Here is a 25,152-nt window from a genome sequence, read left to right on the forward strand (position 1 = left end):
CGGTGAAGTGCTTTTGACTTACTTGTTGGTGCAGAGCTACTGTAAGCTAAAGGTCTGCAAAGGAAACACGACCAAGCCCGAATGCCGGACCCGGAAGTGCGACCCGACCCGAACTGAACCCGACACATGTCGTCGGGTCCCGTCAGGGTCAGGTCGGGTAGCAGGCCTTTACATCAGTACATGGGTAAAGGCCTGCTACCCGACCCGACCCCGGCATTCAGGCTTGGTCGGGTTTCCTTTGCAGACCTTTACCTCACATATAAGACTATCCAACGGGGCATTGCAGTGCTTTACTGTAAGTACCATGCTCTGTGTATTTGGAGGAGCTTTGCCAACTTTTTGGATGTTCAAGGGACTGGTTCTGGATCTTGACGAAGATGGCTGAAGAGTTTGTTAGCCTGTCAGGACAAAGTCTGCTTCAGTAATGGAGGCTATAGTTGCAGCCTTTCTTGGGCTGCAGCATGATTTGGAAATGGAGCACAGGCAGCAGAGAGGGGAAGCACTGCACAGAGGGAGGAGGAGAAGGGCTCTCAATAGAAGACCCTACCCACTAAGGGTTGGAGGGAGCCTACCTCCACCTCAGCCAGAAGCAGTGTCTTAAGTGTAACCAAACAGGCGGTCACTGAACTGTGCCACCTTCTACAACCCAACCTGCAACCTCACAGCAGGGCGAGGACGGCGCTGCCAGTGGCCTTTAAGGTTACCTTCACTCTCAATTTCTCCACCAGTGGATTCTTCCAGGCAGGAGCAGGCAACATTAGCAACATCTCAGAGTTATCGGTGCATCAGGGAGGTGGAGAGAGGTCCTATATAGGACAGGGAATATCATCATCTTCTCACTACCCAGAGAGAAGCAGAAGGAGAAGACACATGGATTTTCCAGGCTGGTGGTATTCCCAATGGTGCAGGGTGCAAGTGATTGCACGCACATGGTTCTGTGGGCCTGGCATGTTAAAGGGAAGATGCTCCGTAACTGCAAGGGCTAACACTGCCTTAATGCCCAGTTGGTGTGCAACTATGCCCAGAAGATCCTCTTGGTGGATGTCTGGCAACAACCAGGATGCATTCATCCTGTGCCAGTCAGCAATGCCCGCCATCTTTGGCCCACCACAAAGAACCAGAGGCTGACTGCTGGGTGACAAGGGATACCCGTTCTACCCCTGGCTCAAATCTCCCCTTCACCACCCGACCACGCAGCTTTGTTATTAAAGGAATATCAATGCAGTTGTGAGTAATGATGTAGGTGTAATAGATCGTGATATAGAATCAGTTTGGCTGGAAGTAAGGAATAGCAAGGGAAAGAAATCACGGTGGGAGTGGTCTACAGGCCCCCCGAGGAGTTGCCTCTCTGTAGGACAAAGTATTAATCAGGAAATAATGGAGGCTTGTAAGAAGGGCACTGCAATTATCATGGGTGATTTTAATCTGCATATAGACTGGACAAATCAAATTGGCAAGGGTAGCATGGAAGACGAATTTGTAGAGTGCATCAGGGATTGTTTCTTAGAACAATATGTTGCAGAACCTACCCAGGATTTGCTAATGTGTAATGAGGTAGGATTAATAAGAGATCTCGTAATTAAGGATCCTCTAGGGGGAAGTGATCATAACATGGTAGAATTTCAAATTCAGTTTGAGGGTGAGCAACTCAAGTCTCAAACCAGTGTCTTCAACTTAAACAAGGGCAATTACAGAGGTATGAAGAAAGAGTTGTCTAAAGCGGGCTGGGAAAATAGACTACAGAGAAAGTCAGTAGATGAGCAGTGGCAGACTTTTAAGCAGATATTTCATAACACTAAGCAAACATTTATTCCGGTCAGCAGGAAGGACTCGATGAGAATGATGAACCACCCGTGGATAACGAAGGAAGTTAAGGAGAGTATCAAATCAAAAACAAAGGCGTACAAAGCGGCAAAAGCTAGTGGTAGGCCAGAGGATTGGGAACTTTTTAGAAACCAGTAGCGGCTGACTAAAAAACTAATAAAGAGGGAGAAAATTGATTATGAGAGTAAATTGGCAAGAAATATAAAAACAAACAGTAAGAGCTTCTACGGGTATATAAAAAGAGAGTAGCTAAAGTAAGTTTGGCACCCTTAGAGGATGAGACTGGGGAATTAATAACAGGGAAAAGGGAATGGCAGATAATTTAAACCAATATTTTGCAGTCACAGTGGAGGACACTATAAACATCCCAACAACAATAGATGAGCAAGGTGTAAATGAAAGGGAGGAACTTGTTACATTCTCTATCATGAGGGAAAAGGTGCTGGACAAACTGATGGCACTAAAGGCAGACAAGTCGCCAGGACCTGATGGCCTGTATCCAAGGGTTTTAAAAGAAGTGGCTGCAGAGATAGTGGAGGCATTGGTCATAATATACCAAAACTCACGGATTCCAGTAGAGTACCAGTGCATTGGAAAACCACTAATGTGATGCCCCTATTCAAGAAAGGAGGGAGGCAGAAAGCAGGAAACTATAGACCAGTTAGCTTAACATCTGTCATTGGGAAAATGCTAGAATCCATTATTAAGGAAAAAAATAGCAGGACATTTAGAAAAACATAATGCAATTAAACAGAGTCAACATGGTTTTATGAAAGGGAAATCATGTTTGACAAATTTGTTAAGAGTTCTTTGAGGATATAACAAGCAGGGTGGATAAAGGGGAACCGAAAGATGTAGTGTATTTGTATTTTCAGACAGCGTTCGATAAGGTGCCACATAAAAGGTTATTGCACAAAATAAGAGCTCAGGGTATTGGGGGTAACATGTTGGCATGGATTGAGGATTGGCTAACACACAGAAAGCAGAGAGTCGGGATCAATGGGTCTTTTTCAGGTTGGAAAGCCGTAACTAGTGGGGTGCCACAAGGATCGGTCCTAGGGCCTCAACTATTTACTATCTATATTAATGACTTGGAGGAAGGGACAGAGTGTAGTGTATCCAAATTTGCTGACAATACAAAAATAGGTGGGAAGGCATGTTGTGATGAGGACACAAAGAATCTGCAAAGGGATATAGATAGGTTAAGTGAGTGGGCAAAAACTTGACAGATGGAGTTCAATGTGGGAAAGTGTGCGGTCATCCACTTTGGTAGGAAGAATAAAAAGGCAGATTATTATTTAGATGGAGAAAGACTACAAAATATTGCAGTACAGAGGGATCTGGGTGTTCTTGTACATGAAACACAAAAAGTTAGCATGCAGGTACAGCAAGTAATCAGGAAGGCAAATGGAATTTTGGCCTTTATTGCTAGGGGGTTAGAGTTTAAAAATAGGGATGTCTTGTTACAACTGTACAGGGTGTTGGTGAGGCCACATCTGGAGTACTGCATACAGTTTTGGTGCCCGTATTTAAGGAAGGATATACTAGCCTTGGAGACGGTTCAGAAAAGATTCACTGGGCTGATTCCTGGGATGAAGGGGTTGTCTTATCAAGAACGGCTAAACAGGTTAGGCATTTATTCATTGGAGTTTCGAAGAATGAGAGGTGGTCTTATTGAAATATATAAGATTTTAAGGGGGCTTGACAGGGTAGATGTTGAGAATATGTTTCCACTGGTGGGGGAATTTCGAACTAGGGGACATAGTTACAGAATAAGAGGGCACACATTTAGGAATTTCTTCTCTCAGAGGGTGGTGAATCTCTAGAATTCTCCACCTCAGAGAGTTGTGGAGGTTAGGTCACTAAATGTATTTAAGGAGGAGGTAGACAGATTTTTGAAATCTCAGGGAGTTGAGGGTTATGCGGAGCAGGCCCGAAAGAGGAGTTGAGGCCTGGGACAGATCAGCCATGATCTTATTAAATGGCGGGGTAAGCTTGAGGGGCTGAATGGCCTACTCGTGCTCCTATTTCTTATGTTCTTATGACAGTGTGCCTATAATGAGAGCCATGCAGCACCAGCAAAGTCATGGAGCAGATCACTGGTGTGCTGAAGCAACTGTTCCGCTGCCTGAACAGCTAACCGGAGTGTGTCTCCAAGTTTGTGGTTATCAGTTGCGTACTCCATAATCTAACTATCATGAGGGTGCAGCCCTTGCCCCCAGGTGTATAGAGGCAATCTCGAGAGGAGGAGGAAGAGAAGAATGAGGAGGGGGAGGAAGAGGAGGAGGCATTGGGGACCCTTTTCTCCAGATGAGATGTCTGTCAGTGCATACCCAGACTCTAGTTCCCCTGAGAAATCATCTCTACATCACTGCTGTTCCAAAATTTCCCGCCTTTCAATCCAGCTGCTACATACCATCACAGTGTCCCCTTCGCCAAAATCCTGAAATAAAAGTCACCAACAAAAAACATTATCCAACAATACTTCCAATAACACACACAAAAATAAACTGCTCACCCTAGCGTATTCCTTTAGTGCCCGTCTTATGGATGACTTTGCCTATCCTAATGTTCCTGCGCAGTATTACCCAGGTGGCTGCAGCATGGCTGGTGGAAGGCTGCTGACTTTCAGTGGGGGAGACTGCAGGTGGTCGTGGGGGAGACTGCAGGTGGTCTTGCAGGTCAATCTTGAGCAGCTCTGGGCCTGGTGGGCCTGGCTTTGGACAGCACCACTTCTGCATTGGCAACAGCAGTTTGGGCTGGTTGGCTGAGAAACAACAACAAGGACACTAGTGGAGTTGCAATGGTGGGAGCATGAATGCTGCTATCCTGAGCTAGGACAGCAGGATTGTGATCCAAAGAGTCACTAGCACATGTCCAGGGTGAAGCTTCAGCAATCCTAGTAATCTATTGGAGGACAGATTGCTGGATTACTGTGAGAGCCTCCATGCCGTTTTGGCCACTGGTACCATTTTGGCAACAGTCTGAGCCTACACGACACCAAACATCGCTCTCATGATCTCATCTGAGTTTCCACTGGAGCACTGAAACATTGGGGGCTTCTGTCTGTGCTGCAATGAAAGCTGAGCCATTGGCTGTCAGAGACTGCATCAAAGGTGGGTCCACTTCCAAGCTGGAAAGGGTGGGCTCCAGGCTCTGCACAAAGCCCTGTGCCAAGTTGGAGTCAGACTCCCTCATCTGAGTCCAGTGCAGTAGAATTTGTCTGCAACCTCACCCGCTGGTGAGCTGGCACCATTTCATAGAATCATAGAATGGTTACAGCATAGAAGCAGGCCATTTGGCCCATTATGTCCATGCTGGCTCCCTGTAAGAGCTACTTCGCTCGCCCCACCCCCTGCCATTTCCCTGTAGCCTGCAATTTTTTTTCTCTTCAGGTGCTTATCCAATTCCCTTTTGAAAGCTATGACTGAATCTGGCTCCACCACACTCTCTTGTCCCGGTTGCCTGGTGACTCACCACGAGTAACACAGATCCAGGATTTTGGTGAGTGAAGAATTTAGTGCAGAGAGGAAAGAGGTGCTGTTCTGGTCTTTTACAAAACAAGAAGCAGTCTGATTGAGGGAGTGGGAGACAGCAACACCTGGTGAGTGTTTCTAAATAATAATCTAAAAAGTAAAGGCATGACAGGGAACCTCAGCCCCGTGGAATACACATCCTGTGCCATGTGGGAAATCGAGGACACTTCTCGTGGCCTGGATGACCACATATGCAGGAAGTGTCACAGTTGGAGCTCTGGGATTCAGAGCTTGAGCAGTGACTGGAGTCACTACGGGGCAGCCACGAGGCTGAGAGCTTTGTGGATAGCACGTTTCGGGAGGTGTTCACCCTGCAGCTTAAACATATGCAGCCAGAGAGGGAATGGGTGACCGCCAGAAGGACAAGGAGGACAAGGCAGGGCAGGAATGCCACGCATGCATCTCACTCTCCAAACAGCATTCAGTTCTGGAGAGAGCAGGCAGAGCCAAGTCCACAGCAGCATTGATGGCTCAGATGCACAGGGCGAGAGGAAGAAAAGTGGTAGAACAATAGTCGTAGGGGATTTGATAGAGAGGGGAACTGACAGGCGCTTCTGCGGCTGCAGATGTGACTCCAGGATTGTATGTTGCCTCGCTGGTGCCAGGGTACCAGGGTCAAGGATGTCACTGAGTGGCTGCAGGACATTCTGGGGAGGGTGAACAGCTAGAGATGGTGGTCCATGTTGACATCAATGACATAACAGAAAGAGCGATGAGGTCCTGAAGGCACAGTTTAAGGAGCTAGGAGAGAGATTGAAAAGCAGAACCTCAAAGGTAATCATCTCCAGATTACTCCCGGTGCCACGTGCTAGTGAGTACAGAAATAGGAAGATAGAGCTGATGAATACATGGCTGGAGAAATGGTGTAGGAAGACGTCCTTTAGATTCCTGAGGCATTGGGACTGGTTCTGGGGCAGGTGAAACCTGTACAAGCTGGACGGGTTGCACTTCAACAGGGTCGGGACAAATGTACTTGCAGGGTACTTTGCTCCTGCTGCAGTGAAGGATTTAAACTAGCTTGGCAGGGGCATGGGAACTTGAGAGTAAATTCATCAGAAGGGAAAGAAGAAAAGTTGGAAATGGAAGGCAGAAAAATTTTAATTGTGTTTGGAAGGAAGAGGAAACAAAAGCGAGAAAACAGATAACAAGGGAGTTCAACAGTGCTAAATGGTATACACTTCAATGCAAGAAGTCTAGGGAATAAGGCAGATGAGTCTTACATCTATTGCTGAGATGTGGCTGAAAGAAGGGCAGGGATAACAGATCAACATTCCTTGTTACAGGGTTTTCAGAATAGAGAGGATGATAAAAAAGGTGCAGTGGGGGGGGGGGGTCGCAATATTGATTAAAGAAACAATTATAGCTGTGAGAAGGCATGATATGGTAGAAGGATCATCAAATGAGGCCATATGATTGAACTGAAGAACAAAAAAGGGGCAATCCCACTGCTGGAAGTGTACTATACACCCTCAAACAGTTAGTGGAAGATAGAAGAGCAAATATGCAGACAAATCTCTGAGAAGTGCAAATATAATAGAGCAGTAATAGTGAAGGATTTCAACTACCCTCATTTAACTGGGATAGAATTAGTGTGAAAGGCACAGAGGGAGCATAATTCTTCAAATTCTTTCAGGAGCCCTCTTTTAGCCAGTACGCAGCACGACCTAACAAGAGAGCGGGCGGTTCCACTCTCAGTTTTAGGGAATGAAGCTGGGCAGATGGAAGGGCTATCAGTTAGGGAGCACTTTGATGGAAGTGATCATAATTGTGTTAAATTTAGGATGGTTATGGAAAGGGACAAAGATAGACCAGGGATAAAAGGTTTCAACTGGAGCAAAGCTAAATTTATGAAGCTGAGTTGTGATTTAGCTAAAGTGGACTACTTGAAGGTAAATCAGGGCCAGTTCACTGGGAAGCATTCAAGGAAGAGATAGTGAGGGTTCAGAGCAAGCATCGACCTGAAACATTAACTCTGTTTCTCTCTCCAGATGCTGCCAGACCAGCTGAGTATTTCCTGCACTTTCTATTTTTATCTCTGTATAAAACACTAGTTAGGCCACAGCTGGAGTACTGTGTGCAGTTCTGGTCACAGCCAGTAAAGATGTGATTGCACGAGAGAGTTTACAGGAGATTTACGAGGATGTTGCCTGGACTGGAAAATTTTAGTTATGAGGAAAAATTGGATAGGATAGGGTTATTTTCTTTGGAACAGAGGCGGCTGAGAGGAACATTATGCGGGGTCTAGATAGAGTGGGTAGGAAGGCCCTATTCCCCTTGATTGAGGGGTCCATTACAAGGGGCATATAATTAGTGTAAGAGGTAGGAGGTTGAGAGAGGATTCGAGTGGAAATGTTTTCACATAGCAGGCGGTGGGAATCTGGAACTCACTGCCTGAAAGACTGGTAGAAGCAGAAACCCTCATAACATTTAAAAAGTACTTGGAAATGCACTTGAAGTGCTGTAACCCACAAGGATACAGACCAAGAGCTGGAAAGTGGGATTAGGTTGGATGGCTACTTGTCGACCAGCACAGACACAATGGACTGAATGGTTTACTTCCATGCTGTAAATTTCTATGATTCTACGTGCTGATCCTGCCTCTATAGTACCCTCTAAAATTTGCACAGTGCCAGTATCAGAGCTGTTGGCTGCAAGTGCCAGATCAAGTGACGGTGCTTCTTCAACAGAGGTCTGGCATCTGAAAGCAGAAATGCAGAAGCAGAGGGTTGGGGTGAAGAAGTAGGGTGAAGTGCAAAGCTAGAGTCCATGGTCATACCATATGCAGCTTGCACTCATGCCAGATAGCAGGATGAGGGCAAGGTGGGATTTGAGAAGGGCTTAAGGCAAGAACATACTGTTATCCTGAAAATTCTTGGTCAACGCCGCATGCAATGGCCTCAGTAACAGCAGGCACCATGATGCGGAGCACCATCTAGAGGGCTCAGTTGAAGCAGGCATGCCTGTCCTCCATTAATTTTCTGCTGCCCCCTGCAGTGATGGGCCACCTTGCCTGTAAGAGAGAGGGAAGAATGTCAATGTGTGTTGCAATGTGCCTGGGTGATACTCCTTTCATTGCTGAATAGTTGGAGGTATGTGTAAGCTGCAAGAGATGGGTGTGAGTTTGGCAGTATTGGTCGGTATGTGCGGATGATGTGGTGTATCAGAATGTTAGGCATGAGTCCTGATTGCTGATGAATGAGTGATGGGGGTGTGGTGCATTAAGCAGCATGAGATGTTGGTGGAATGGTGGGTAGGAGATGTAATTTGAACATGCATGCACTGACCTTGACCACCCCTACCCATATGAGGTAACTGAACTTTTTTTGGTACTGCAGCCAGACTCCAGGAATTGATCTCCATGGTGACATGCTCCTATTCCTTTCTCAGGGTGTGCCTTGAGGGCCTCCTGGCCCCCTTCAGGATCCTGGCATTTCCCTTCCTTTTCATCACTAATGCCTCCAGGGCTGCAATAGAAAACATGTGAACCTCCCTCTTGCCTGGTGTTCCATTTGCTGCACTTTACCTTTCAGCACACAGTCTGCAGTAGCTTCTGTTGCATTAGTGCAGTTCCCCTTAAGAGAGGCAGGCTGTCTTTAAGAAGCCCAGGCTAGCTATGCATCGGACTAGCCGTCCATGCTGCTGGACCCCTTGTTAAGCAGAAAGTCAGCAGCGCATTCTGCCCTGGGCTGCACGGTGAAGTCACTCAGATCAGGAGCCATCACGAAGTTTGTGTGCTGCTTGCATCAACAGGACCATGCAGAGGATAATCATGTATCGTGATCCCTGTGCCCGATAACAAGCATTATTCAAATTTCCATGCATTATGTTTTGTTCTCTGAAATAAATAACTTAAAACTACAATTAAATCCAGATAAATATAACCTTTAAAGAGCAACTACAACACCTTAATGCCTAAAATCACTGTGTAGAATCTGTTTTTAAAAATCAAAGGAAGTGACAGCCTTAACAGTGGGGAACAAAAAAGTGCCTTATCTGCGATAAAGGAAATACTTCATGTTAGTATCAGTTAACATTTCAAGTCAGTATCCCCAGCAGTTACATTAACAGACTGCAAAGTTTTTAGTAAGTTAATTCATGACTTGTTTCATTTGGAAAATGGCACAAAATTACAAATCAAACTAAGACCTTTTATGCGGCAGAATTTTAACAATAAATGGATGTTTTAACAAAAAGTGTAAAAACAAATCAATTACCATATGAGGAAGGTGACTTAACTGTGCTTAAGTCAGTCTCACTGTCAATCTGACAAGTAAATCAACATTATATTCTCTAAACTGAAGCTACATATACACCACATAAGACATCCAATACCAATTTGTCCATTTGTCAGATCATATCCTTTCTATTTTTCTGCCTGATCGCTTTGACTCTGAGTCTCTAGTATTATTTCCCATCGTCACTGTTTGCATTTTTAACCTTTCCCCGATACAAACATTCACAAATTAAGATTTTGTGCCATGCATATTTACATAGCGCATCGTTGCATCTCAATTTTTTTTTAACAATGAAAGCACATCCATCCTTTCTTCCCACTATATTTGCATATGTAACTAACCACCCACTTTCAAAATACTGCAGTACACCATCCACAAGCACAACTGCAGGCGATGATAACCTTGAATTTGTTACAATTCTACCAAACACAATGCACAAAACAGACTACTTTAAATTGAATAATACCAGTTTCAACATGGAGCAAGATAATTTCTGTGCTCATCGAATCACAGAATTGTTACAGCACAGAAGAAGGCCATTTGATCCATCATGTCTGTGCTGGCCCTCCTAAAGAGCAATTCATGTACTGTCACTCCCCTGCCCTCTCCCCACATCCCTGCATATTCCTCCTTTTCAGATATTTAAAATATTAGAAAATGTAGAAAAATTTACAGCACAGAGGGAGGCCACTCTGCCCATCGTGTCTGTGCTGATCGAAAAACAAACCGCCCAGCCTAATCCCACTTTCCAGCACTTGGTCCGTAGCCCTGGAGGTTACGGGACTTCAGATGCATATCCAGACATCGTTTAAATGAGTTGAGGGTTTCTGCCTCAACTACCCTTTCGGGCAGTGAGTTCCAGGCTTCCACCGCCCTCTAGGTGAAAATATTTTTCCTCATCTCCCCTCTATTCTTTCTACCACTCACTTTAAATCTATGCCCCCTAGTCACTGACCCCTCTGCTAAGGGAAATAGGTCTTTCCCATCCACTCTGTCCAGACTCCTCACAACCTTGTACACCTCAATCAAATCTCCCCTCAGCCTCCTCTGTTCCAAGGAAAACAACCCCAGCCTATCCAACCTTTCCTCACAGCTGCAATTTTCCAGTCCTAGCAACATCCTCGTAAATCTCCTCTGCATCCTCTCTAATGCAATTATATCCTTTCTGTAATGAGGTGACTAGAATTGCACGTAGTACTCAAGTTGTGGCCTAACTAGTGTTTTATATAGCTCCAGCATAACCTCTCTACTCTCATATTCTATACCTCGGCTAATAAAGGAAAGGATTCCATATGCCTTCTTAACCACCCTATCAACCTGTCCCACTACCTTCAGCAATCTGTGGACATTCACTCCAAGGTCCCTCACTTACTCCACACCTCTCAGTATCCTCCAATTTATTGTGTACTCCTTCGCCTTGTTTGACCTTCCCCAAATGCATCACCTCACACTTCTCCGGGTTGAATTCCATTTGCTATTTTTCTGTTCACCTGACCAGTCCATTGATATCTTCCTGCAGTTTACAGCTTCCCTCCTCACTATCAACCACTCGGCCAATTTTTGTGTCATCTGACTCCTAAATTTAAGTCCAAATCATTAATATATACCACAAAAAGCAGGGGACCTAGTACAGAGCCCTGCAGACGCCCACTGGACACAGCCTTCCAGTCACAAAAACACTTGTCAATCATTACCCTTTGTTTCCTGCCACTGAGCCAATTTGTATCCAGCTTGCTATATTCCCCTGGATCCCATGGGATTTTATCTTTTAACCAGTCTGCCATGTGGGACCTTGTCAAAAGCCTTGCTAAAATCCATGTAGACCACATTAGCTGCACTACCCTCATCAAACCTCCTTGTTACCTCCTCAAAAAATTCAATCATGTTGGTCAGACACAATCTTTCCTTAACAAATCAAGGAAACTATTATAGCTGTGAGGAGGGATGATATTTTGGAAGGTTCATCAAATCAGACCATATGGATTGAGCTAAGGAACAAAAAAGGGGCAATCACACTACTGGGAGTGTACTATAGACCCCCCCCCCCCCCCCCCCCCCAAACAGTCAAAAGGAGATAGAAGAGCAGATATGTAGGCAGATCTCTGAGAAGTGCAAGAACAGTATGGGATTTTAACTGCTCCAATATTAACTGGGATAGTTTTAGTGTGAAAGGAATTGAGGGAGCAGAATTCTTGAGGTACATTCAGGAGAACTCTTTGGCCAGTATGTATCAAGTCCAACAAGAGAGGGCGCAGTTTTAGACTTAGTTTCAGGAAATGAAGATGGGCAGGTGGAACGAGTGACAGTGGGACAGCATTTTGGTGGCAGTGATCATAATTCAGTCAGTTTCAACATAATTATGGAAAAGGACAGAGATAGAACAGGAGTTAGAGTTCTCAGTTGGGGCAAGGCCAATTTTACTAAACTGAGGAGTGATTTAGCGAAAGTGGACCGGAAATAGCTACTTGAAGGTAAATCAGTGTCAGAGCAGTGGGAGGCATTCAAAGGGGAGATTCAAGGGGTTCAGAGTAAACACGTTCCCACAAAGAAAAAGGGTGAGACGGCCAAATCTAGAGCCCCATGGATGTCAAGGAGCTTACAGGGTAAGATAAGGCAGAAAAGGAAAGCTTAAATCCGACACCGAGAACTCCATACTACAGAAAGCAGAGAGGAGTGCAGAAAGTGGAGGGTGAAATCAAAAAGGAAATTAGGAAAGCAAAGAGAGGGCATGAAAGAATATTGACATGCAAAATCAAGATGAACCCAAAGATGTTTCATCAATACATTAAGAGTAAGAGGATAACTAAGGAAAGAGTAGGGCCCATAAAAGACCAAAAAGGTAACCTAGGGATAGAGGCAGAAGATGTTGGTATGGTTCTTAATGAATACTTTGCACCTGTCTTCACAAAAGAGGGGGATGATGCAGATATTGTAGTTAAGGAGGAGCAGTGTTAAGTATTGGATGTGATAAACACAGGGAGAGAGGAAGTATTAATGGGATTCGCATCCTTGAAAGTGGATTGATCACCAGGGCCAGATGAAATGTACCTAGGTTGTTAAAAGAAGCAAGAGAGGAAATAGCAGAAGGTCTGACTATCATTTTCCAATCCTCACTGGATACAGGTGTGGTGCCGGAGGATTGGAGAACTGTTAACGTTGTACCTCTGTTTAAAAAGGGAGTGAGGGATAGACCGAATAATTACAGGCCAGTAAGTCTAACCTCATTAGTGGGCAAATTATTGGAATCTATTCTGAGAGACAGGATAAACTGTCACTTAGAAAGGCACAGGTTAATCAAGGATAGTCAGCATGGATTTGTTAAACGAAGATCTTGTTTATTTATTTATTTAGAGATACAGCACTGAAACAGGCCCTTCGGCCCACCGAGTCTGTGCCGACCATCAACCACCCATTTATACTAATCCTACACTAATCCCATATTCCTACCACATCCCCACCTACCTATACTAGGGGCAATTTATAATGGCCAATTTACCTATCAACCTGCAAGTCTTTGGCTGTGGGAGGAAACCAGAGCACCCGGCGAAAACCCACGCGGTCACAGGGAGAACTTGCAAACTCCACACAGGCAGTACCAAGAATTGAACCCGGGTCGCTGGAGCTGTGAGGCTGCGGTGCTAACCACTGCGCCGCCAACTTGATTTTTTTGAAGAAATAACAAGGAGGATAGATGAGGATAGTGCAGTTGGTGTGGTCTACTACGATTTTAGCAAGGCTTTTGACAAGGTCCCACATGGCAGACTGGTTAAAAAGATAAAATCCCATGGGATCCAGGAAAATGCAGCAAGGTGGATACAAAATTGGCTCAGTGGTAGGAAACAAAGGGTAATTGTTGACGGATATTTTAGCGACTGGAGGGTTGTTTCCAGTGGCATTCCGCAGGGCTCTGTACTGGGTCCCCTGCTTTTTGTGGTATATATTAACAATTTGGACATAAATGTATGGGGCATGATCAAAAAGTTTGCAGACGACACAAAGATTGGCCTTGTGGTAGATAGCGAGGACGATAGCTGTAGGCTGCAGGAAGATATTGATGGTCTGGTCAGAAGGGCAGAAAAGTGGCAAATGGAATTCAACCTGGAGAAGTGTGAGGTGATGCATTTGGGAAGGTCAAACAAGGCAAAGGAATACACAATTAATGGGAAAATACTGAGAAGCGTAGAGGAAGTAAGGGACCTTGGAGTGAATGTCCACAGATCCCTGAAGGTAGCAGAACAGGTCAATAAGGTGGTTAAACAGGCATATGGAATCCTTTCCTTTATTAGCCGAGGTATAGAATATAAGAGCAGGTAGCTGGAACTGTATAATTCATCGATTAGGCCTCAACTTGAGTACTGTGTGCAGTTCTGGTCACCTCATTACAGAAAGGATGTAATTGCAGTAGAGAGGGTACAGAGGAGATTTTCGAGGATGTTGCCAGGACTAGAAAAACGCAGCTATGAGGCAAGATTGGAAAGGCTGGGGTTGTCCTTCGAACAAAGAAGGCTGAGGGGAGATCTGATTGAAATGTACACCATTTTGAGGGGCCTGGACAGAGTGGAGGTGTAGGGTCTATTCACCTTAGCAGAGAGGTCAGTGACTAGGGGGCATAGGTTTAAAGTGATTGGCAGAAAAATTAGAGGGGAGATGAGAAAAATCTTTATCAACCAGAGGGTGGTGGGGGTCTGGAACTCACTGCTTGAAAGGGTAGTTGAGGCAGAAACCCTCAACTCATTCAAAAGGAGTCTGGATATGCACCTCAAGTGCTGTAATCTGCAGGGCTACGGACCAATTGCTGGAAGGTGGGATTAGAATAGGTGGATTGTTTTTTGGCTGGCATAGACACGATGGGCCAAGTGGCCTCTTTCTGTGCCTTAAACTTCCTATGATTCTATAAATCCATGCCTACTGTCCTTGATTACTCCATGCCTTTCTAAGTGACAGTTAATCCTGTCTCTCAGAATTGATTCCTATAATTTGCCCACTACCAAGACTAGACTGACTGGCCTGTAGTTATTCGGTCTATCCCCCGCTCCCTTTTTAAACAAAAGTACAACGTTAGTAGTCCTTCAATCCTCCGGCACCACAAATACATCCAATGATTGGAAAATGATCGTCAGAGTATCCACTATTTCCTCCCTGGCTTTATTTACAGCCTGGGGTACATTTCATCTAGCCCTGGTGATTTATCCACTTTCAAGGATGCTAATCCCCTTAATACTTCCTCTCTCCCTAACTTTATCACATCCAATATTTCACATTCCTCCTCCTTAACATCAACGCCTGCATCGTCCCTTCTTTTGTGAAGATAGACGCAAAGTGTTCATTTAGAACCATACCCACATCTTCCCCCTCTACACATAGGTTACCTTTTTTGGTCTTTTATGGGCCCTACTCTTTCCTTAGTTAGCCTCTCACTCTTAATGTATTGATAAAACATCTTTGGGTTCATCTTGATTTTACTTGCCATTTATTTCTATCAAATGGATAAACACATTTGTAACAAACACATTTCTAATTTTGCTGCAACTAGTGAACCAAGGAAATCTCTTGAGTCAGCTTCAAATATATAGATACATTTTTAAAATCATTAACAAGGCCTTACTGTCTGAAATTAATCTGACCTGGTTTACATCCTTATACCACAATTATAGTTGAATTCAGCACTCAGCAACCAAAATGGTATTGACTAATGCAGCTGCATCAAAATCAGAATTTGTACTTCGGGCTGGTTGTCCTGAGTCCACTTAAAAAAAGTAAAAACCTTTCGGGCTCATATGCAGTTTAATTCATTTTTGCACCATATTAGAATGTAAAGACACATGAATATATCGACAGATGCAACCATGTATACTATTCACCCATTCCCTTAATCGTGCTACCTCCTAGGAAAGGAAAAAGACACAGAAAAAAAAGTGACCAATTCAGGAAATTCCTCTACAAATCCCTAAAGCAATGAAGTTGCAGTTATCGTCGTAGCTCTGTACAATCTAATCACAACTACTTAACAACTTATCACTATTAATAATATGGCCAACTCTAGTTATGCGTATTCTGGGAGATTGCATCACTTCCTGCAGCTGGTGGAAATGAAAGAATCCGGAAGAAAATAGCTGGGTAAAGCCGCTGGAAGCATGCTATGGGGAACTGGGGAATTGAGGACTTGATTCCGCTAGTCAACAAGCTGCTGGATTTAAAAACAATAAATGCTGGAAATACTAAGTAGGTCTGGCATCATCTGTGGAGAGAGGAGCAGAGTTAGCGCTTCAGGTCAGTGACCCTTCATCAGAACTGGCAAATATTAGAAATGTAAAAGGATTTAAACAAGTAAAGTGGGGGTGGGGCAAGAGATAACAAAAGAGGTGTTGATAGGACAAGGTCACAGACCAGAAGGTCATGGAGCAAAGGCATACGGGATGTTAATGGTGTGGTGAAAGACAAAGCGTCAGTACAGAGAGGGTGTTAATTAACAGAAAAATGAACAGCCCTGGCCCCAAGTGCAAACATGAAAAAAGTGGGTAGTTACAGTAGAAACAAACTAAAATAAAATAAACAAAGAAAAAAGAAAAAATAACTAAAAATAAAAATAAAAAGGGGGACCCATCATGCTCTGAAATTATTGAACTCAATGTTCAATCCAGCAGGCTGTAGTGTGCCTAATTGGTAAATGAGGTGCTGTTCCTCGAGCTTACGTTGAAGTTCGCTGGAACACTGCAGCAATTCCAGGACAGGGGGAGGGGGTGTTGAAATGGTCAGCAACCAGAAGCTTGAACAAAGAACAAAGAACATTACAGCACAGGAACAGGCCCTTCGGCCCTCCAAGCCTACGCCGATCCAAATCCTCTATCTAAACCTGTCGCCTATTTTCTAAGGGTCGGTATCTCTTTACTTCCTGCCCATTCATGTATCTGTCTAGATACATTTTAAAAGACGCTATCGTGCCCGCGTCTACCACCTCCGCTGGCAATGCGTTCCATGCACCCACCACCCTCTGCGTAAAGAACTTTCCACGCATATCCCCCCTAAACTTTTCCCCTTTCACTTTGAACTCATGTCCCCTTGTAATTGAATCCCCCACTCTGGGAAAAAGCTTCTTGCTATCCACCCTGTCTATACCTCTCATGATTTTGTACACCTCAATCAGGTCCCCCCTCAACCTCCGTCTTTCTAATGAAAATAATCCTAATCTACTCAACCTCTCTTCATAGCTAGCGCCCTCCATACCAGGCAACATCCTGGTGAACCTCCTCTGCACCCTCTCCAAAGCATCCACATCCTTTTGGTAATGTGGCGACCAGAACTGCACGCAGTATTCCAAATGTGGCCGAACCAAAGTCCTATACAACTGTAACATGACCTGCCAACTCTTGTACTCAATACCCCGTCCGATGAAGGAAAGCATGCCGTATGCCTTCTTGACCACTCTATTGACCTGCATTGCCACCTTCAGGGAACAATGGACCTGAACACCCAAATCTCTCTGTACATCAATTTTCCCCAGGACTTTTCCATTTACTGTATAGTTCACTCTTGAATTGGATCTTCCAAAATGCATCACCTCACATTTGCCCTGATTGAACTCCATCTGTCATTTCTCTGCCCAACTCTCCAGTCTATCTATATTCTGCTGTATTCTCGGACAGTCCCCTTCACTATCTGCTACTCCACCAATCTTAGTGTCGTCTGCAAACTTGCTAATCAGACCACCTATACTTTCCTCCAATTCATTTATGTATATCACAAAAAACAGTGGTCCCAGCACGGATCCCTGTGGAACACCACTGGTCACACGTCTCCATTTTGAGAAACTCCCTTCCACTGCTACTCTCTGTCTCCTGTTGCCCAGCCAGTTCTTTATCCATCTAGCTAGTACACCTTGGACCCCATGCGCCTTCACTTTCTCCATCAGCCTACCATGGGGAACCTTATCAAACGCCTTACTGAAGTCCATGTATACGACATCGACAGCCCTTCCCTCATCAATCAACTTTGTCACTTCCTCAAAGAATTCTATTAAGTTGGTAAGACATGACCTTCCCTGCACAAAACCATGTTGCCTATCACTGATAAGCCCATTTTCTTCCAGATGGGAATAGATCCTATCCCTCAGTATCTTCTCCAGTAGCTTCCCTACCACTGACGTCAGGATTATCCCTGCTACCCTTCTTAAACAAGGGGACAACATTAGCAATTCTCCAGTCCTCCGGGACCTCACCCGTGTTTAAGGATGTTGCAAAGATATCTGTTAAGGCCCCAACTATTTCCTCTCTCGCTTCCCACAGTAACCTCGGATAGATCCCATCCAGACCTGGGGACTTGTCCACCTTAATGCCTTTTAGAATACCCAACACTTCCTCCCTCCTTATGCCGACTTGACCGAGAGTAATCAAACATCTGTCCCTAACCTCAACATCCGTCATGTCCCTCTCCTCGGTGAATACCGATGCAAAGTACTCGTTTAGAATCTCACCCATTTTCTCTGACTCCACGCATAACTTTCCTCCTTTGTCCTTGAGTGGGCCAATCCTTTCTCTAGTTACCCTCTTGCTCCTTATATATGAATAAAAGGCTTTGGGATTTTCCTTAACCCTGTTTGCTAAAGATATTTCATGACCCTTTTTAGCCCTCTTAATTCCTCGTTTCAGATTGCGCCTACAATCCCGATATTCTTTCAAAGCTTCGTCTTTCTTCAGCCGCCTAGACCTTATGTATGCTTCCTTTTTCCTCTTAGCTAGTCTCACAATTTCACCTGTCATCCATGGTTCCCTAATCTTGCCATTTCTACCCCTCATTTTCACAGGAACATGTCTCTCCTGCACGCTAATCAACCTCTCTTTAAAAGCCTCCCACATATCAAATGTGGATTTACCTTCAAACAGCTGCTCCCAATCTACATTCCCCAGCTCCTGCCGAATTTTGGTATAGTTGGCCTTCCCCCAATTTAGCACTCTTCCTTTAGGACCACTCTCGTCTTTGTCCATGAGTATTCTAAAACTTACGGAATTGTGATCACTATTCCCAAAGTAGTCCCCTACTGAAACGTCAACCACCTGGCCCGGCTCATTCCCCAACACCAGGTCCAGTATGGCCCCTTCCCGAGTTGGACTATTTACATACTGCTCTAGAAAACCCTCCTGGATGCTCCTTACAAATTCTGCTCCATCTATACCTCTAACACTAAGTGAATCCCAGTCAATGTTGGGAAAATTAAAATTTCCTATCACCACCACCCTGTTGCTCCTACATCTTTCCATAATCTGTTTACATATTTGTACCTCTATCTCACGCTCGCTGTTGGGAGGCCTGTAGTACAGCCCCAACATTGTTACCGCACCCTTCCTATTTCTGAGTTCTGCCCATATAGCCTCACAGCTCGAGTCCTCCATAGTGCCTTCCTTCAGCACAGCTGTGATATCCTCTTTGACCAGTAATGCAACTCCTCCACCCCTTTTACCTCCCTCTCTATCCCGCCTGAAGCATCGGTATCCTGGGATATTTAGTTGCCAATCATGCCCTTCCCTTAACCAAGTCTCAGTAATAGCAATAACATCATACTCCCAGGTACTAATCCAAGCCCTAAGTTCATCTGCCTTACCTACTACACTTCTTGCATTAAAACAAATACACCTTGAGGTCATGCTTTCGGACTGAGCGGAGGTGTTCCGCAAAGCAGTCACCCAATCTGCGTTTGGTCACCCCAATATAGAGGAGACCACATTGTGAGCAGCGAATACAGTATAATAAATTGAAAGAAGTACAAGTAAATCACTGCTTCATCTGAAAGGAGTGTTTGGGGCCTTGGATAGCGAGGAGAGAAGAGGTAAGTGGGCAGGTATTACACCTTTTGCGATTGCAGGGGAAGGTGCTGTGGGAAGGGGACGAGGTGGTGGGGGTAATGGAGGATCGCGGAGAGAACGATCCCTTCGGAATGCTGATAGGGGAAGGGAGGGCAAGATACGTTTGGTAGTGGCATCACTTTGGACGTGACGGAAATGGCGGAGGACGATCCTTTGGATATGGAGGCTGGTGGGGCGGAAAGTGAGAACAAGTGGAACCCTGTCGCGGTTCTAGGAGGGAGGGGAAGGGGTGAGGATAGAGGTGCGGAAAATGGGCTGGACACGGTTGAGGGCGCTGTCAACCACAGTGTGGGGGGGGGGGGGGGGTGGGGGGAATCCTCGGTTGAGGAAAAAGGAAGACATATCAGAAGCGCTGTTGTGGAAGGTTGCATGATCAGAGCAGATGCGTCGGAGACGCTGCAGGAGCTGCAGGATTTGTTCAGCTCCATCAGGCAGAGCTGCAACTGCAGCCTGCTGAAGATCACACTGGTAGGTGGACAGAGCACTGACAAGAGGTTGGGGCTGATGAACTCTGTCAGCAGTGACTTCCATTTCTGTGGGTCAGGCTCTGTCAGGATGTGCCTGCTTATTCTGCAGCTTATCAATTCAAAAATAGAATATGTCATGTTCTTGCACTGTAAAGGGAAGCACTGTACATTTCTAAGGATCCAACGGGAGCAACAGTGCGTGGGGCGCAGCAGTGGGATTATTGGAAAATCGGCAAGGTTGCTCTTCGCGATGTCCTGAAGGTTAATCTTTAGTTTTTTGCAGATTCAATGACAAAACAGGAGGATTAGTAACCCTATTTAAAACTGGAAATCTACTCTCAGAAACATGTTAAGTTCCCTATTAAAGGACTTTGTTGACTCCTTAATCACAATATATTTTGGTACTTTATCCCAGAGACTTATGACTCTCTGTAAAAAATAAATATTCCTTATATCTAATCTAACTCTTCTCTCATGGTTTTTATAGTATAACTTCTAGCTTTGCCTTCCCTATCCACTTCAAAAACATATCCAATCAGACTGCGTCAATTCCTTCATCATTTTAAAAATCATAATCATATCTCCCTCTAAGCCTGCGTTTCTTAGAAATAGATATCAATTCTTCGAGCCTATTCGCACAACTAAGTACTCTGAAATTTGGTATCATTCTGGTCGTTGCACTCTGCACCTTCTCCAGAGCTTAAATATCCTTCACCGTATCTGGGGCCCAAAAGTGAACATAATATGCCAAGTTTTACATGGATTAAGTATAATATTCTTTGCTTGGTATTCTGCAGTACTAGCAATACAACTCAATGTCATACAGCTACCTCACTCTGCTTGTGAAACTTTAACAAGTGATCAGCTATTATTCCTGGTCTCTTTCTTGATCTGTTTTGTTTAAAAGATATTCATGCATGGTACAAACATGTCTGGAGTCTCCCCAACTTCTTATAACATAAAATAAATGCAATCATTTGTATCACTATATAGTACACTTTGAAGCACATAATATGGAATCCAAAACAGACTGTTTTCCAGTTATACTGGAGCTACTCCATGGTTAAATTATATTTGACTGACTTAGTTTGCTTCAGTGTAGGCCAGTTCTGGAGTGAACCAAGAAAGTTAATCTTGGAACTGAATTTTGGTTGAATTTGGTGTAGTTTTGGTTACAAAAATGGAGAATAACTCAAACATACAAATTCAGATCTATTGTGGATGTCTTTTAAGTAATCAATGTTACCTTATCACTGTTTCTGTACTTGTCCCATTTCTTAACCATTTTGACCCATTTGGGTATTCTCTCAATCTCCAAATGTTTATGCTGTAAAACAAAAATAAAAGAGTTATTTACAAAAAAGCATGTGCTCATTTTAGTAATGGCTCAGTTTTTAAGTGCAGTGGCAATGTATTTTTGCAGTGTAAGTCACTTTTAATAGACAAAGATGTCAAATATTATTGCCTTCAATTTTCTGGACAAAATAATAATGAATGAGGAAAGTCATTCACCACATCTTATTCCATCTATCTATCCAGGAAGACACTGAATCTCTACCATTACAGCATAAAACGGTCCTTAAATGATTCCAGAGCTTGCACCACCTATCTGCAAGTCTGTGCCACATGTTTATCAGTTTTTGTGCAAATTTATATTTTATTCTTCTCAGCATAGAATCATAGAATGTTTACAGCACAGAAGGAGGTCATTCGGCCTGTCATGTCCATGCCAGCTCTCTGCAAGATCAACTCACCTAGTCCCACTAACCCCACCTTTTCCCTGTAGCCCTACAAATCCTTTCTCTTCAGATAATTATCCATTTCTCTTTTGAAAGCCTCGATTGAATATGCCTTCCCCACACTCTCAGGCAGTGCATTGCAGATCCTGACCACTCATTGCATAAGTATGATTTTCCTCATGTCGCTGTTGCTTCTTTTGCCAATCACCTTAAGTCGTGACCTCTGTTTCTTGACCCTTCTGCCAATGTGAACAGTTTCATATGCCCACTTGTTCCACTCTTGTAAGTTACATTCCAGATTGACCTCTTCCATTTCTTTAACTATATTATGTACCTTTTTAAGATTTCCTCTCAGATGTTTCCTTTCCAGGTTGAAAATCAAAGCTTGTTCAGTCTTTTGTCGTAACCTAGACTGTTAACACTAGAGATCAACTCTGTGGCTTTGCCCTACACTGCCTCCTGTATTTGAACTTCTCCCTATGTCTTGTTTACAGACGTGAACACAGTCCTCAAGGCACAACCTGACCAGGTTGTGCTATTTGATTATGACTTCCTATGTCCTCATGGTTTCCTTTGTTGGACGAGAGTTCAAATCGCAGGTTGAAACCCTGATTTCACGACGGGGAGAATTTTATGCAGTCTGCCGCAGTGGATTTGGTGGTGTGCAGAGTTATATAATTAAGCAGGGAGGTGTTTTTACGGATTCCCAACGGTGGGATATTTTAGAGGAATTAAGTCGTCGGCGGGTTTGAGGCGTTCTAGGGCTCCCCCAACGCAGTGGCAGATTGCAGCTTTGCATTCATTTGCATGCCATGAATACTCATTATCCCGCGCATAGTTAGGATTTAGGCCAGATTAACTGAACGGCGAGCAATATTCTCGTGCCACCCGGTTCACTAATGTTTCAACGTGGTGTGCAACCATCGGATTTATGCAGTTGAGTCTCAGGACTGTGCTCTTCTCTCTTTCACTCAGCCACTAAACTAATGCCAGCACTGGAATGGATGTTTGCCTCCAGGCCAGCACTGCAATGGATGTTTACCTCCACGCCACCATTGGAATGAATGTTTGCCTCCAGGTTCGACACCAGCAAGGATGAATCATAGCGGCGACAGAATGGGCAGGGACTACATGGAGGAGCAAGGAAGGGTGGGGTCTCGGGTGCATGGAGGAGCAGGGAAGGTTAGTCGAGCAGGACAGGGTGCGGTCTTGGGTGGATGGAGGAGCAGGGAAGGGAGGAGGGCAACGTCCAAGGTTTGTGGTCGGGTGCAGGGAGGGAGGAGGGCAGAGTCCAGGGTGTGTAATGGCTGTGTTTGATGATGAGGTTGGCTGTGTGTGGTTGCAGGGGCTGGTGGGTTGATATTTTCCTGTCAGAAAACTAATGGTCACGAGAGGCCTAAAAGGAGGGAGGATTGCTGTCATCATTGGAGTCCTGTGTGTTCACATCAGGGTACTGGCTGGCAGAAAGTACGGACACAGTCACAGGGGGGCAATGGTATATGCAAGGGGGGGGGGAAAGGTCGAGACTTAGGGTTGGGCATTTGAGGTCATCATAGGGAGGGGATTAGGAATCTGTCACGATAACAAGATGGATTCTTGGAGGTTCAAGGGTGAGAGTCGGCAGTTGGATGGTGACGGGAGTAGGGACAGGGGGAGAAATGGTATGTATAAATTGATGATGAACCAGTCCATGGTAATGGGGGGAGGTTCTATGGTAATAGGAAAAAGAGTGAAGATTAAGTTGGGTGGGTCAAGGGTGATGGGTGCAGGCTGGAAGGTGGCAAGAGGAGGTTGGAAGGTGGGCAAACTTGCCTGGTATTGCTGACGCAACGTTTTCTGGAAGAAGAATGCAAACCACATGTCCAATCAAGGAATGCAAGTCGATTGGGAGGAGACCAATGATAGTGGGTGGGATCTCCTGCTGCACGCAAATGTAAGGCACATGATAACGATCTGCTCATGACTTTCATGGTTCTGCTGAATGGCAGAATGACGGTCTTACAACACTCTTCTCATGCCAACAATTGAAAAGCTGCAAAGACATGAGTCTCATAGCTGCAATTTGTCCTCTAACATGTGAACAACTGCAGAGGGAGAGAACTGAGGAATTATCTTGGCAATCAACGGCTGATGCCTCAACAGGAGCAGCAGTCAACACAAGAGGGTGAGGCTGCTCAGAATGAAGCCACCCAAGAAAGGCATTATTGAAGATGGGCGGTGGCATGTCATCAGATGCTCAGGACAAGGACACATTACCTTCAGATGTCAGAGAGGCAATGCCAAAGAAGCATGAGGATGTAACTTGCAATGGCGACAGAAATGTGTACGATCCTTCAGCATTACCTGCAGCCACCTGTTTTCATTGGGAACCCCATGCCACTTACCCTCAAGGTTATCACTGCACTCAACCTCTTTGCCATCAGGGAACAACAGGCAACATATGTCACATCTCACAGTCTGTGACCCACAGGTGCATCAAAGAGGTAACCAATGCCCTTTTTTGACGTGCCAATGATTTCATCTACTTACCTGTACACGAGGACAGCCAGGCAGCAAGGTCTGCAGCCTTCGGCGCCTTCACTGTCTTCCCAAGAGTGCAACGGGTGATCGATTGTACTCAGGTGGCCATTAGAGCTCCCTGGGACCAGCCTGCTGTCTTGGTTAATCACAAAGGCTTCCATTCTTTAAACGTGAAACTGGTTTGTGACCACAGAAGAAGAATCATGCATGTTTGCGCACATTTCCCAGGCAGCTTTCATGACTCCTACATTTAGAGGATCTCCCAACTGCCAGCAGTTTTTGAGGAACTAGCCGAAGTGACAGATGGATCCTGGGTGACAAGGGTTACTCACTCTGTACATGGTTGATGACACCAGTACGTAATCCCTAAAGCGCTGTTGAAGAGAGGTACAATGTTGCTCACACATCCACCAGAGCCATCACTGAGCTCATCATTGGCATGCTGAAATGGGAAGCAGTGACTGCACAAAGGAACATTCTCTTCCCTGCCGGCGACAACAGAAGGCCCGCAAGACTCACCAAGAGGGCATGACTGGAGGTGGTACATGAGGTCTGCAACAGAGCAGTGGTGAGCAAGAACTGGCTGGAGTGCCAGAAATGCTTCAATGACCTTCTTTGGCCTGGCAAGGTGAGTGCCAAGAGAGAGCTAGCTGGTATGCCTCCTGGTTAGCAATCACAAGAGTTCAAAAAAGAGGGAGCATCCTGAGAGAACATAGAATTCTCCTCACCATGAGAGAGAGGTGTGCTCAGGTGCCTTGCTGACCCATAAGCATAGGTCAGGATCCCAGTGCCGCTGGTCAGGAGGCTGGAGTGCAGACTGCAATATTGTCTGTGAATGAGAAGTTGCAAGTGGCGAGGGAGGAATTGTCCTAACAGTGTCATTCTTCACCTTGCAGGCCAAAAGGGAGTTGAACTCTCAGGAGAATGAGGACGTACATCTGGACAGTGGAGTGCTCCAGCTTGCGGTACTGACG

General features: G+C 45.0%; 1 protein-coding gene across 2 annotated transcripts in view; it reads right to left on the minus strand.

The window, feature by feature from the left end:
* LOC137377094 (ecotropic viral integration site 5 protein homolog) overlaps positions 1–25,152 on the minus strand; it is a 279,264-nt gene that overhangs the window by 119,182 nt on the left and 134,930 nt on the right. Inside the window, exon 6 of one of the 2 annotated variants that reach the window (XM_068046389.1) lies at positions 21,166–21,246. In XM_068046389.1, coding sequence (XP_067902490.1) covers positions 21,166–21,246 — 81 coding nt within the window. Of the gene's footprint in view, positions 1–8,215; positions 8,306–21,165; positions 21,247–25,152 lie in introns of those variants that run through there. The other variant, XM_068046391.1, reaches the window with a different exon arrangement.

The sequence above is a fragment of the Heterodontus francisci genome, chromosome 14 (assembly GCF_036365525.1).
Source record: "Heterodontus francisci isolate sHetFra1 chromosome 14, sHetFra1.hap1, whole genome shotgun sequence".
Classification (NCBI taxonomy): domain Eukaryota; kingdom Metazoa; phylum Chordata; class Chondrichthyes; order Heterodontiformes; family Heterodontidae; genus Heterodontus; species Heterodontus francisci.